At 37.9% G+C, this 14098-nt stretch overlaps 1 protein-coding gene across 1 annotated transcript; it reads right to left on the bottom strand.

Annotated features, from left to right (window-relative positions):
- Positions 1–1449: 1449 nt before the first annotated feature.
- LOC139978704 (uncharacterized) lies at positions 1450–12974 on the bottom strand. Its single transcript, XM_071989133.1, has 2 exons — positions 12446–12974; positions 1450–5459 (listed from the first exon to the last, which is right to left on the bottom strand). The coding sequence occupies exons 1-2, from the start codon at positions 12483–12485 to the stop codon at positions 4225–4227; spliced, it is 1275 nt and encodes a 424-aa protein (XP_071845234.1). The 5' UTR covers positions 12486–12974; the 3' UTR covers positions 1450–4224.
- Positions 12975–14098: the final 1124 nt, after the last annotated feature.

A 14098-nucleotide genomic window follows, 5' to 3' on the forward strand; every position in this document is an offset into this window, starting at 1 on the left:
GTTATATCTTTGGATACGCATGTGTAAATATTCCGTAACCGAATTTGTTACGTGCGTTCTTCCGTAATTTCATACATATACTATATAGAGTACAATATAAATGATAAAATCTTGCATTAATTTCACCGTAGGTATGCTAACATCTTGGGGGGGAAATCCATTCCGTTCAATATGGATAACCTTGACCTCTGGCAGTATTACAACAGATACTTCTATGGCCTATGTGGTAGGCTATATATAGCGTACAAGTTGTTATACTGTGATGAACTCAGGGTAAAGGTTATAATACCAGCTACGCCCACCAAAAAAGAAAAAAGTTTCATTAGCCTAGAAATAGCTTGAATTTATATAGATTCGGCGTGTGTTCTGCCTATACTTGACTGTTTGAGAGACCAGGCTGTATCTTATAGGATGCAGGAACAGTTTGTGTGCTTTTAGTATTACTGAAATGCAACAAGCTGAGAAATAAAATAAAAAATTAAATTTAAAAAGTAATTCCTATAGTGAAATTAATTATGTTGTAACAATTTATTTGCTGACGCTCATATTGATAAAAGTGATGATAGTCAAAGAAGAAGAAAAGTATATAGTTGTGTTTGTCATATTTATATAACTATCCTGGTTTTAACGATATTCAGTTTTAAACTGTGCTGAATCACTGGAATGCTCCTTTAAGGTTAAAATGACGTCAGCTTCTCAGTAAAGGCCTAAATGTTAATACTAATGCATTGGTCGCATGTTCTAGTTAATTATCATTATCCAAACATTACAAGTCAAGTTAAGTTCATAAAAACAACACATAGGGCTCTTGAATTAAAGCTTCCACTAGTCGAATTCAACAAGTTTTGGCCAGACGCTTTCATTGGTACATTAATAAACAGCAAGCCAAACACAATTGTAGGCGATCCTCAAATAACAACAACATTTTGAAAAGAAACGTGTGCGGTTAATTCAACGAATATATTTTTGGGATGATGGTATGCCAAAGCAAAACCAACTGATAACAAAGACAAAAAAACAGAATGTTAAAAGAAGGAACAGGGAGTCCAACCGCAATAGATCATAACAAGGTATACCACGGTTCTCGATATGTTTTGTTTTGTGGGCTGAAAAAATAACATATTACGCCATCCTATGTTAGAGATAAACCACATCTTTGCCACAGGACAGTGCTATACGGAGAAATACATCTTACATGTTAAAATATTTGAAGTAACTGTTCGGCGACATAAATACAGATTTTGAAAACAAAATTGCTTTTGAAAAGGCAAAACCGCACATGATTAAAAACGGGAAGAAAATACCTCTCAAAAAGTATGAATGTCACGTCTCCCCCTCCCCACCCCTTCGCTTTCGTTCTATATATATATATATATATATATATATATATATATATATATATATATATATATATATATATATAAATATATATATATTTATATATCCGTATGATATAAGAGAGGACATTAAGGAAACACGTCGAAGGATGATTTTAGGTGCTAGGCCGACAAATAAATATTTCAAAACAGACCACTATGTTTCTCGCCCCCAATGAAAAGATAAACAATACAGTCATCTCAGTCATTTTTTTTCTCAAAAGTATGAGAACTATAAATATACATAATACATTTTGTTCAAGTTTCGATCACATAACTTATGAACTAAGGCTACGAACAAAGCTGACGTGCAAAACAGAAGAAGGCAAACAAACAAATATCGTGACATTAACTCGAAAACAATAATTTCGATAAAAGTATCTCAACATGAGACCATATGCGCTACCTTTCGTATATCGGTGGCCGTACGGTACATGTATGCATTTTAAATTATGATGCAGTTCATCCCGACAAAATCAAGTTTGTTTCTCTGCCAAAACTGTGGATTCTATCAAACGTTTAAACCTGAACAGCCAATTTAATTTCCACGGGTGGTCCTTCCTCACTTGTGTGTAGGACAGAGCTGCACTATGGCAGACGAGGGAATTCTTGGTATACACGATATATATATATATCGGGGCTGGAAGTTTTTTCACTCTTCTGGATTTTCCAACTCACTACAATTTCAATTGACTTTGTTAAGGAAATTGAGGTAAACGACAAAGGACAAATGAAAATATATATAATTGAAATCGTAGGGAGTTGGAAAATCCTGATAACGTGTTTTCATTGATTTTGAAAATAACTTCGTTCGTCATGGCTGTGCTGCAGTGATTGATGTTGAACAAGGGATGCCTTTCTCAGTATTTCAGAAATTAACCAGATACTGGGTAATAAATGGGAACATTGTATGTCACGTGACATAAACCCAACCACAACATCCTGTACGTCGTGTCACATTCCTTTGAAATGTTGGAAAGCAGGGGACCCTGCTAACACACTTAAAGGCTACACTTGATTAAGTCATCTCCCCAGCAGCGATCGATAAACCGGAAACAGGTCACTCTCTTCAAACTCATCGAAAAGAGATGAATTGAAAATGGGCCGATGTTTATACCTGAGTTATTGAGCTACTGCAAATGGCTTCCAAATCTTCTGGTGTCAATAGTGTAAATGAGCTCTGCTTTAATTTAATAATGCGTTGAATTCGTTACGTGCAACTCTTTAAGTTTTCACAGTGCTTTCCATGTACGAGTCATTAGTAAAACCGGAATTGTGCACTTGCATTGGCCCCTTAACACGACAGAACACTAGCCAACGAGGGAAATAATTAGTAAAACAGGTACAAACCCATTGTTGGGGAATCAAGAGACATTTTAATCAAATTTAACACTAATCTTCTAGTCAAATTTCATTTCCTGTTCAAGCATCTAACAGTTATCTTTCTTGCTATGTCGATTGTGACGCTGTTAGTCGTGTTGTCCGTGTCTATGTATGCTAATAGAGATTAGGCTATAGTAATGTGTTCCGCGAAAATACATTCTAAAGTTAGGCTGCACACATCTCGGTCAAGAAGAATACAAAAAAAATATATTTTGGAATATACTTTTTTATTTAGTGAAAATGGCACACTTCCTATTGACGAGGATAATGCAACCAATGGTTTTATAATGGTGTAAAGCTGGTGGGAACGGTGCGGTATGGAATATACATACCAAAGTTGAAATAACTGGTTCTATGAACCCCGCGTATTTTATCGAGGATATATATCTTGCACAGGGAGGTAAAATTAGTACTACCATGGTTCGCTTCAATCATAAGTTTCAATTATCAATCTATTTTAATTTTATGTTTCAATTCTAGAATAATTGATCTTAATCTTACTTGTCATTACTTGTCATTAAATTTATATTCAATCCTATAAAACAAACACAAAGTGTAGGGCCATGTCTCACAAAATCCGTTCATGTATGGGTTAAGTGTTTTGAAACTAAATTATTTTGTGCTATTTTGTTTTACTATTGCGAATCAGTTTTGCTGCCAACACAATCAGGTCTTCTCTGAGCCATATCTCTATTTAGTGCATGCATGCTAGTATGATCGTCGTTCACACCCCCAAACAATGACATTTCTAGGTAACAGGTTATAAAAAAGATTATTTCCGAAGTTGCTTGTAAAAAAAGGCTCCATTCTCATTACATCAATAGTTCATATTCTGATCCCCACTTCGTTAAGATGGGCCTGTATGCATGCATGTTCATGGTTCTTTCCAGTGACCCTCTTATTACGATCTTCTTCTCGTGCGTAATGCCCAGAGAACCTCCTTTCCAAAAACGTAATCACCTCCCACCAGAGTATGTCCTCGATGACATGGAGTTTCTTCCTGGTGCTAAGTGTTTTCTGCCATTTATATTGATCATGATTGATAAAAAAAAACGTCAGCAAAGTTCATCACACAAGTTTACAAAACGATCAACACTCAAAGGCAACGGCTTTCCCTCACCTATATATCTCTATTATCCTACATTCCTTGAAAAGTTTGCAAACTAGGAAATGCTCCGGTATATTTCTGTTTCTTTTCAGTCACATGCCCTGAAGAAAATCAGTTTCCCGCTGCGCCACTCTGTGATCTTGCGAATTAATGTGCTTTTTAGTTACCCCATGCTATTCATGTTCATTACGAAACGAGGAATTCACGATGAATCTTTGGGGAAATGGGAATTTGCTTTTTTTTAACCAAAATCCAAGCGCAGTTCACTGGTTCAAGCAAATCTCTGGGTATAAGTGAACTTTATACGTTATAACCACAAAAATGTCTCACTTAAAAAAATTAAGGTCAAGATGACTGCTACACTTGAAGCTCAATAGTTTCTGAAAGCGTGCACAAAGAACTGGAGCGTTGCCTAGGATGAGTGGATATTATGCTTCCTATGTAAGAAGACGTAGCTAGCATGCCAATTACAATGACAGATATCGATGCAGCCCCTATTAAGGCAGCAGGAACATTACGGACACCGGTCACAAAATTCTGGATTGGGCCCAGGGTAACGGGATCAACGGGCGAGGGTCCGGACATATTGGGTGTTGCTGGTTGAGCCTTCTTTGTGGCAACTTGGGCCGACTTTGTCACGAAGAAAGGGACCAGAGTAGTTGTTTCCAAGGCAGGAGGTAACTTAGCTGCGGTGACCACATTTGCTTTCGTTCCTACTGATGTTTTCATAGTGTTGCTTTCTGTGATTTGTCGGTCAGGCGTCATGGCTTGCATCGTGGTTACAGCCGACTGTGGTTTTGGCGTCGTTGGGGCCATCTTCCCCATCGTAGAAGGAACATACACGGTTGGAGGCGGTGGTCTTATCCTCTCTTCTTTGCTCGTGATGGGCATTGGTTGTTTTGTAGTAGTGATCGCCGTGGGTAATCGAGGTGCATGCTCATCGCTCTCCGAACTTCGCTCATTGTGGTGGCGCTCATCTGAATCCATCTCATTACTTTCACTGCTACTACTAACCTTTAAAGAACTGTCTGCTTCGTTACGTGAGACGTGGATTCCTTCATTACTTTCCGAACTACTGTCTTCACTTATTCGTATATTCTTCAGATTTAATTTCTGGCCATTATTTTGTAAATTCTTTCCAGAGGGAACATTGTTTTTGTCCTTCTGCCTTGTCTTTTCCTTCTTGGTCAGAAGGTTCTTTCGTCGCCCATTCAAACCGTAAATCCTTTTTGGACGACTATTTACAATCAGAGGCAAAATCGATCGCTTTTGAATGTGTCTTGTTGCATCATCTTTCATTTGTATTATTTTGGTAATGTTACTCTTTTCCGTGATTCTTCCATCAATTTTAGTGTTAGAAGAGTTATTTGGATTCTTAAACGTCTCCCAGAGCGGAACTTCTCTTGTATCCAGTTTGACGGTTGGTCGTAAAATTGGTGGCCGAAATAGTTTAGTATAAATAACGGAATCACTAGGCTTTGATGAAGTCAGTTTGTGATAAAGACTAGACACGGACACGTCTTTTTGCTTGGATTTGTTGTTGACATTCTGTCCTTCCCATAATTCATAGCAGCTGACCGCCTTGGCAACAACTGAAAAGATTAAAAAATTTGCAATTTGAAATGGCAAAATTCACTCACACAGAAAAATCGTAGTGACTTTCAGCACTGACCCTTTCGACTGACGGTAGCATAATATGGATTGCAAGTGAATAGATTAGTGAGTGAGAAAAGTACAACATATGTGATCCATATATAACGATTCCTAAGCTATCCTCACAGAGAAACACATACAAGTTTATTGAAACAATAAGTTAAAGTTGATCATCATATGACAGTGTGAAGATGGTATGACTGGAATAATGATGTACACAGAAACGCCGATTATTGTCCTAAGATATATCATTAATTAGTTAAAAGTCACATGACTGACGACATTGTTTTTTTACCTTCCTTTACCAGTTTGACTATCCTTTATGTGAAGCAGAAAATATGAAGATGTTTTTCATGAAACAGATTCTTAGGACTGTTTATAGGCTCTCTTAAATATGTGGGCAAAAATATGATAACCAAATTGAATTCCGACATTCGAGTGTATCTTGGTGGCCTGATCGGAATTTGATCAATAATTCATTGAAGTGGAAGATATCCTAGCAACCTGGTATACCACACTGTATACAAGTTACAACATTACAACATTCACACGGCAAAATATCTGTCTAAGCAAATGATACTTACAGAGACCCATTCCTTAGCAATTGTACCGTATATAGCCTACATTGCCAACTATAGACGGGAAAACACTTGGTATTTTATTTTATTTTTGACATACGTACTGAGTGGGCAATATATTTTCTTGTGATTAAGCAACCGATCATTGTACTTTTAGTCAGGTAGAAACCAGCGGGTGTGATTAAAGTAGGCCTATGTTATGAACGTAACGCCCTCTTAACATTTTAAGATGAAGGTCATGCTGCTTGTTACAGAATTAACTTCCAAGGTAAGGGACGACCATCATTCATGACAATGAACTTTCTTTGTCTAGGAGATGTAGTCATTTCTGGTTGCAATATGATTGTACTTTATTTCGAATTCATAAACTGCTTAACTCTACTCTCTTTTTTTCTCCTTCTCCTTCTTCTTTCTATTTTTTTTCTTTCTATTTAACAAATTGGATTAATGGAACGAAAGTGCGCAACCCACGGACACTTCCAATGTTGAGCGGTGGAGGAAAACGACCCTCGCAAAGGGTAACTTTGGAAGTATCGCTAACGGGAAGACGTTACATCCAGGAGGGTTACTCTTTACACATCTGATTTGTCATAATCCAGGAAAAAAAAGGATATTTTTTGCATTTGGTTATCACCTGTAAAGTATTTGCCGCATAATACATTGTACATATAGAGTGATTGCGTAAGAAAACTGTATGCATGATATAGCTGCATAACTTGTCCAACATTGTCATGAAAAGTTATATATTTTTGGAAGTGATTTGCTCTATTAGCCATCAGTGAAAACATAGTTCCGTTCATTTTGGAAGGGACTGCGGGCAATCGGCAAATGATCTATATCTCACAAAAGGTATGCTGGGATTTGCAAGTCTTCATCTAATCAACTGAATGTATAAATAACATGTGTGGTATTATCGATCATAACCAAACAGTAACAGACTATCTACTGGTCTATGGGGTTGTCAGTCTCTACGGCATGCAGTCGCTTTTCCCTTCACCGGAAATGGCCACTTTAAACCCCCATCAAAGATTGCGAGAATGTGATAGGTATGTGTATACTAATGAATTATGAGCTAAAATGTGGTTATCTATTTATGATTATTTATCCAAAGTTATACCTTGTATGCAAATTATGTAAAGAAATTATGTTAACAATTTGCTGCGTATGAGCCTAGTTGGAACAGCTAAATATGGTTGTATCATCCACAGAGATGTTTCAGTTATAGGAAGGTTTATCCAATCATATGTAGAATGATATAGTACTAGAACAGCACCATGGGTACATGTACAACTAGAGTACAAGTACAGCGACATGAGTACACGTAGATTTATAGTACTAGTATAGCAACATGAGTACACGTAGATTTATAGTACTAGTACAGCAACATAAGTACTCGTAGAATTAGAGTGCTAGTTCAGCAACATGAGTACACAGTACTAGTACAGCAACATGAGTACACGTAGAATTAGAGTACTAGTACAGGAACATGAGCACACGTACAATTTAGAGTACTAGTACAGCAACATGAGTACATGTAGAATTATAGTGCTAGTACAGCAACATGAGTACACGTAGAATTGGAGTGCTAGTTCAGCAACATGAGTACCCGTAGAATTATAGTGCTAGTTCAGCAACATGAGCACACGTAGAATTAGAGTGCTAGTTCAGCGACATGAGTACACGTAGAATTAGAGTACTAGTACAGCAACATGAGTACAGAGTACTAGTACAGCAACATGAGTACACGTAGAATTGGAGTGCTAGTTCAGCAACATGAGTACCCGTAGAATTATAGTGCTAGTTCAGCAACATGAGTACACGTACAATTTAGAGTACTAGTACAGCAACATGAGTACATGTAGAATTATAGTACTAGTTCAGCAACATGAGTACACGTAGAATTGGAGTGCTAGTTCAGCAACATGAGCACACGTAGAATTAGAGTACTAGTACAGCAACATGAGCACACGTAGAATTAGAGTACTAGTACAGCAACATGAGTACATGTAGAATTAGAGTACTAGTACAGCAACATGAGTACACGTAGAATTGGAGTGCTAGTTCAGCAACATGAGCACACGTAGAATTAGAGTACTAGTACAGCAACATGAGCACATGTAGAATTAGAGTACTAGTACAGCAACATGAGTACACGTAGAATTAGAGTGCTAGTTCAGCAACATGAGTACCCGTAGAATTATAGTGCTAGTTCAGCAACATGAGCACACGTAGAATTAAAGTGCTAGTTCAGCGACATGAGTACACGTAGAATTAGAGTACTAGTACAGCAATATGAGTACAGAGTACTAGTTCAGCAACATGAGTACTCGTAGAATTGGAGTGCTAGTTCAGCAACATGAGCACATGTAGAATTAGAGTACTAGTACAGCAACATGAGTACAGAGTACTAGTACAGCAACCTGAGTACACGTAGAATTAGAGTGCTTGTTCAGCAACATGAGTACACGTAGAATTAGAGTGCTAGTTCAGCAACATGAGTACCCGTAGAATTGGAGTGCTAGTTCAGCAACATGAGCACATGTAGAATTATAGTACTAGTACAGCAACATGAGCACACGTAGAATTAGAGTACTAGTACAGCAACATGAGCACATGTAGAATTAGAGTACTAGTACAGCAACATGAGTACAGGTAGAATTAGAGTGCTAGTTCAGCAACATGAGTACCCGTAGAATTATAGTGCTAGTTCAGCAACATGAGCACACGTAGAATTAGAGTGCTAGTTCAGCGACATGAGTACACATAGAATTAGAGTACTAGTACAGCAACATGAGTACAGAGTACTAGTACAGCAACATGAGTACTCGTAGAATTGGAGTGCTAGTTCAGCAACATGAGTACTCGTAGAATTAGAGTACTAGTACAGCAACATGAGCACATGTAGAATTAGAGTACTAGTACAGCAACATGAGTACAAGTAGAATTAGAGTACTAATACAGCAACATGAGCACACGTAGAATTAGAGTACTAGTACAGCAACATGAGTACCCGTAGAATTATAGTGCTAGTTCAGCAACATGAGTACTCGTAGAATTAGAGTACTAGTACAGCAACATGAGCACATGTAGAATTAGAGTACTAGTACAGCAACATGAGTACACGTAGAATTAGAGTGCTAGTTCAGCAACATGAGTACCCGAAGAATTATAGTGCTAGTTCAGCAACATGAGCACATGTAGAATTAGAGTGCTAGTTCAGCGACATGAGTACACGTAGAATTAGAGTACTAGTACAGCAACATGAGTACAGAGTACTAGTACAGCAACATGAGTACTCGTAGAATTGGAGTGCTAGTTCAGCGACATGAGCACATGTAGAATTAGAGTACTAGTACAGCAACATGAGTACAGAGTACTAGTACAGCAACCTGAGTACACGTAGAATTAGAGTGCTTGTTCAGCAACATGAGTACACGTAGAATTAGAGTGCTAGTTCAGCAACATGAGTACCCGTAGAATTGGAGTGCTAGTTCAGCAACATGAGCACACGTAGAATTATAGTACTAGTACAGCAACATGAGTACACGTAGAATTGGAGTGCTAGTTCAGCAACATGAGCACACGTAGAATTATAGTACTAGTACAGCAACATGAGTACACGTAGAATTGGAGTGCTAGTTCAGCAACATGAGCACACGTAGAATTAGAGTGCTAGTACAGCAACATGAGGACACGTAGAATTAGAGTGCTAGTACAGCAAGATGAGTACACGTAGAATTAGAGTACTAGTACAGCAACATGAGCACATGTAGAATTAGAGTACTAGTACAGCAACATGAGTACACGTAGAATTGGAGTGCTAGTTCAGCAACATGAGCACACGTAGAATTAGAGTACTAGTACAGCAACATGAGCACATGTAGAATTAGAGTACTAGTACAGCAACATGAGTACACGTAGAATTAGAGTGCTAGTTCAGCAACATGAGTACCCGTAGAATTATAGTGCTAGTTCAGCAACATGAGCACACGTAGAATTAGAGTGCTAGTTCAGCGACATGAGTACACGTAGAATTAGAGTACTAGTACAGCAACATGAGTACAGAGTACTAGTACAGCAACATGAGTACTCGTAGAATTGGAGTGCTAGTTCAGCAACATGAGCACATGTAGAATTAGAGTACTAGTACAGCAACATGAGCACACGTAGAATTAGAGTACTAATACAGCAACATGAGCACACGTAGAATTAGAGTACTAGTACAGCAACATGAGTACTCGTAAAATTATAGTGCTAGTTCAGCAACATGAGCACACGTAGAATTAGAGTGCTAGTTCAGTGACATGAGTACACGTAGAATTAGAGTACTAGTACAGCAACATGAGTACAGAGTACTAGTACAGCAACCTGAGTACTCGTAGAATTGGAGTGCTAATACAGCAACATGAGTACACGTAGAATTAGAGTGCTAGTTCAGCAACATGAGTACCCATAGAATTATAGTGCTAGTTCAGCAACATGAGCACACGTAGAATTGGAGTGCTAGTTCATCGACATGAGTACACGTAGAATTAGAGTACTAGTACAGCAACATGAGTACAGAGTACTAGTACAGCAACATGAGTACTCGTAGAATTGGAGTGCTAGTTCAGCAACATGAGCACATGTAGAATTAGAGTACTAGTACAGCAACATGAGCACACGTAGAATTAGAGTACTAATACAGCAACATGAGCACACGTAGATTTATAGTACTAGTACAGCAACATGAGTACACGGTAATAGTACAGCAACATGAGTACATGTAGAATTAGAGTCCTAGTTCAGCAACATGAGTACACGTAGAATTAGAGTGCTAGTTCAGCAAGATGATTACACGTAGAATTAGAGTACTAGTATAGCATCATAAGTACACATAGAACTTCTCTTCGAGTACAAGTGAATGCTCTATAAGCGCTGAGTATTGTACTACGTATTTACACTTCTTTTCATTTTCTTTACTAGATTTCAAAAAAACCAGAATATGGCTGTACGAGTACAAATTCATCAGGATGAGTACAGGCAACAATGATATGATAAGATGGGTACAAGTACCCTTCGGACTTACTACACTGTCGGAATGACAACAGTATACAACCTAAAGAAAAAGACAGACTCAGGGGTTGATGTATGGAAGATATCATTTGAATCGAGATCCTGGTTAGAATGATCAGACGTTGTTATATACTTTTCAGTCTTACTAGTACTCACCCTCGTGATTTGTATTAATTGATTTGTACTAAATAATTTTTACTCGGGCCATTTTGGAAAATCTAGTGTAGATATACTTAACACTCGCGCATATGGCCTTGTATATATATATTTAGTCTAACATGCATTTGAGAAGACACAAAGAATAGAAAACTATAGTTTCAAAGTTGTCCTCTCTACCGAGCAGTCACAATATAAGTCTAATTATGTTGTAGCGCAACGCCAACGCAAAGTTAACAGTCATTTACAGCACAAACTCCAGGGGTATTAATTACGCATTTCCTTCAAGAGGTTTAGGGAAACTGTAATTCTGTCAAATGAATTATGCGACATAACATGATGTAATACATATATCAGAAACGCTACTGGTTAGGAATGGATTTTCAAAAATAGCATGTTAGTCATGATTTAGTTGTAAACATTGACTTCATCGACGCTGAAGGGCACATACAGAGAAAGAGAACATTCCCTCGTTAAGGATATCTAAAGAAAACAGTTAAGTACACACTTTGAGTGGTAGATTTGGCTGTTGTTCCTTTGGCAGGTTGCCAGAAAAAAAAAGAGGGATGATGATAGTTTTGATTAGAACAGCATTATAACAACAAAAGCCCAAATGCGGTTTGGTTGTTGTGTTTTTGTATTCTTTTGTCTTTTGCATGGTAGTTTGGAGGTGGCGGGGTTAAAAGTGTATGCATATGATTAAGGCCTACTGAAGCTTATGTCTTCAGGAAATAAACTCTTGTAGGATAGCAAAACACAAAAGAAGAAAATTGTAGTATCTGTAAGATATTAATCCCTTGTCCGGCGTCAATAGATGTGTACCCATAGTAAGGCCTTAGATGGTGATTTGCTAACCGCCTATCAAAAACATAGCCTATAGTAGCTCAGTTAGTGGTAACTAATTAGGCCTACATTGCTTACTTTTTTACCATGAATACTCTGTGATTTAAACGAATTATAAAAATATATTTTCTCCATTTAAAACATGAAATAATATAATATCTTACTAGATTACCGTATTCATTTCAGGCACTTTTCTGAGTGTATATTCTCGTAAGGAAAGGCTCAAACTGTTTGGTGGTTTACCAATTAAGGGAAAGTAGAACAGTCAATCTATAAACACAAGTTTAACTTACCAGCGATGTATAACATCAAGAAAATAAACGTCTTCTCCATGATCGATCACCCAATTACATGTACCGACATCAAACGAATTTCAGGATTTCAGATAAAAATCACACGGCGGGAACATGGTGTACAATGCGACCAAACGACAGTTTAAACACGGCGTGCCATAGCATTTCGTTTAGTAAACCCGTATTGAAGCGAGCAACATTAAAAAGGCTAATTGAAGCAATTTCCAAAGGGTTTGAAGTATTCAACGTGGATGACATGTCCGTTGATTCACGGCTGACTATTAATAGCATAATCATAGAATTGTAGAAGGGTGTTTATTTTAACTGTCAATGAATGAAATCCGTTTTCAACGGTTAATCCCTGATTCCTGAAAAGTGACCATAGACTTCCCTACTAATTACACAATGTCCTGTGATATGACAGTTATGGAAATTGACGCACGTCACATTTCAATGAGCCTAACATATGTTTATGCCTAATTAGTCCACATGTAGGCGCAGATTTTCAGTTATTGCCTTAAAACTCCATTCCATGTTATCCTTATCTTAACCGGTTCACTTTAATTGTTTGTATTACGATCTAATACATATAGGAAAATGTCTTTAGGTATGCTAAAACACAATACTATACATCTCTACTTAGTAAATTGGTATTGTTTGTGTTAGGATTCATCGAAGAGAATTGGATGTTTGGCAAAATGGACGACTTGTTACAAATTACTGTCAAATATTCTTGGCTGCTTATAGGCTACTGTGCGATGTTTTCTCCGTGATAAACAATTACCTTTATCATTTTCTGTAGGTAACCTGATATCTGACTGACCAGCTTCTTTCATTTATCAAATATTGACAATACCTTTACTAATTACATAATTTCCTCTGCAAGTCGGCAATCGTATTCAGTACGCTACAGTGTGAGATTCAAAATTCCGTAAAATGCCCTGAAATTCTGGGTAAAGTCTACTCTTCTCACAAAGTAGTGAGCTAACATGGAGGTACAATCAGTACTTGTAGTTTCACATAGTTCACGTCATGTTTCTATTCACATAATAGCTGGAAATTTGATCCGTGGTATTTACAGCGCTAACCACCCCCCCATCACCCCCCCCCCCCCCATCACCCCCCCAAGCCATCCACGTTTGTCCAAGGAAAGCCGTTGCTACAACCAGTTAGTGATTGCACACGGGATCAAGGGCATAGGGTGAACTACGCCCCCCCCCCCCCCTCTCCGCAACACCTGCTTTTTAGATATAGTTAAGAAGACATATGAAGGAAAGGAAACGTGCTTAAATCCTCTTTTGTAAATCCTGTATTAACTCTTTGAATTGTTTATAGAACATGAACATCAAAACCCGGTTGTGACGTCACACCGGGCGTGACACATGTAACTGTAAACGGACGCTGAATACTAGAGGACCTACTCAAATCAGGCTCTGATACTGTTTTTATCGGTCTTTTAGAACTAACTGGCTCCACTTTTATTCTTCTTCTCCCCCCCCCCCTCCCCTCTCAACACCACCCCGCCTTAAATCGCCTTATAATGTTCAGTTATCAAACGAATAGATAAAACATCGAACAGTTCCTAATTCGCTCCTTATAAGCCTACGGAATGCGTTTGACAATCTACACTATTCAAAAATAAAGCACAACATA

The sequence above is a fragment of the Apostichopus japonicus genome, chromosome 13 (genome assembly GCF_037975245.1).
Source record: "Apostichopus japonicus isolate 1M-3 chromosome 13, ASM3797524v1, whole genome shotgun sequence".
Classification (NCBI taxonomy): domain Eukaryota; kingdom Metazoa; phylum Echinodermata; class Holothuroidea; order Aspidochirotida; family Stichopodidae; genus Apostichopus; species Apostichopus japonicus.

Excerpts from the sequence above, each read along its gene's own strand:
- LOC139978704 (XM_071989133.1), bottom strand. The coding sequence starts at position 12,485 with ATGGAGAAGACGTTTATTTTCTTGATGTTATACATCGCTG. Across the intron at positions 5,460-12,445 it reads CTTGATGTTATACATCGCTG|TTGTTGCCAAGGCGGTCAGC; the intron begins GTAAGTTAAACT and ends TAATCTTTTCAG.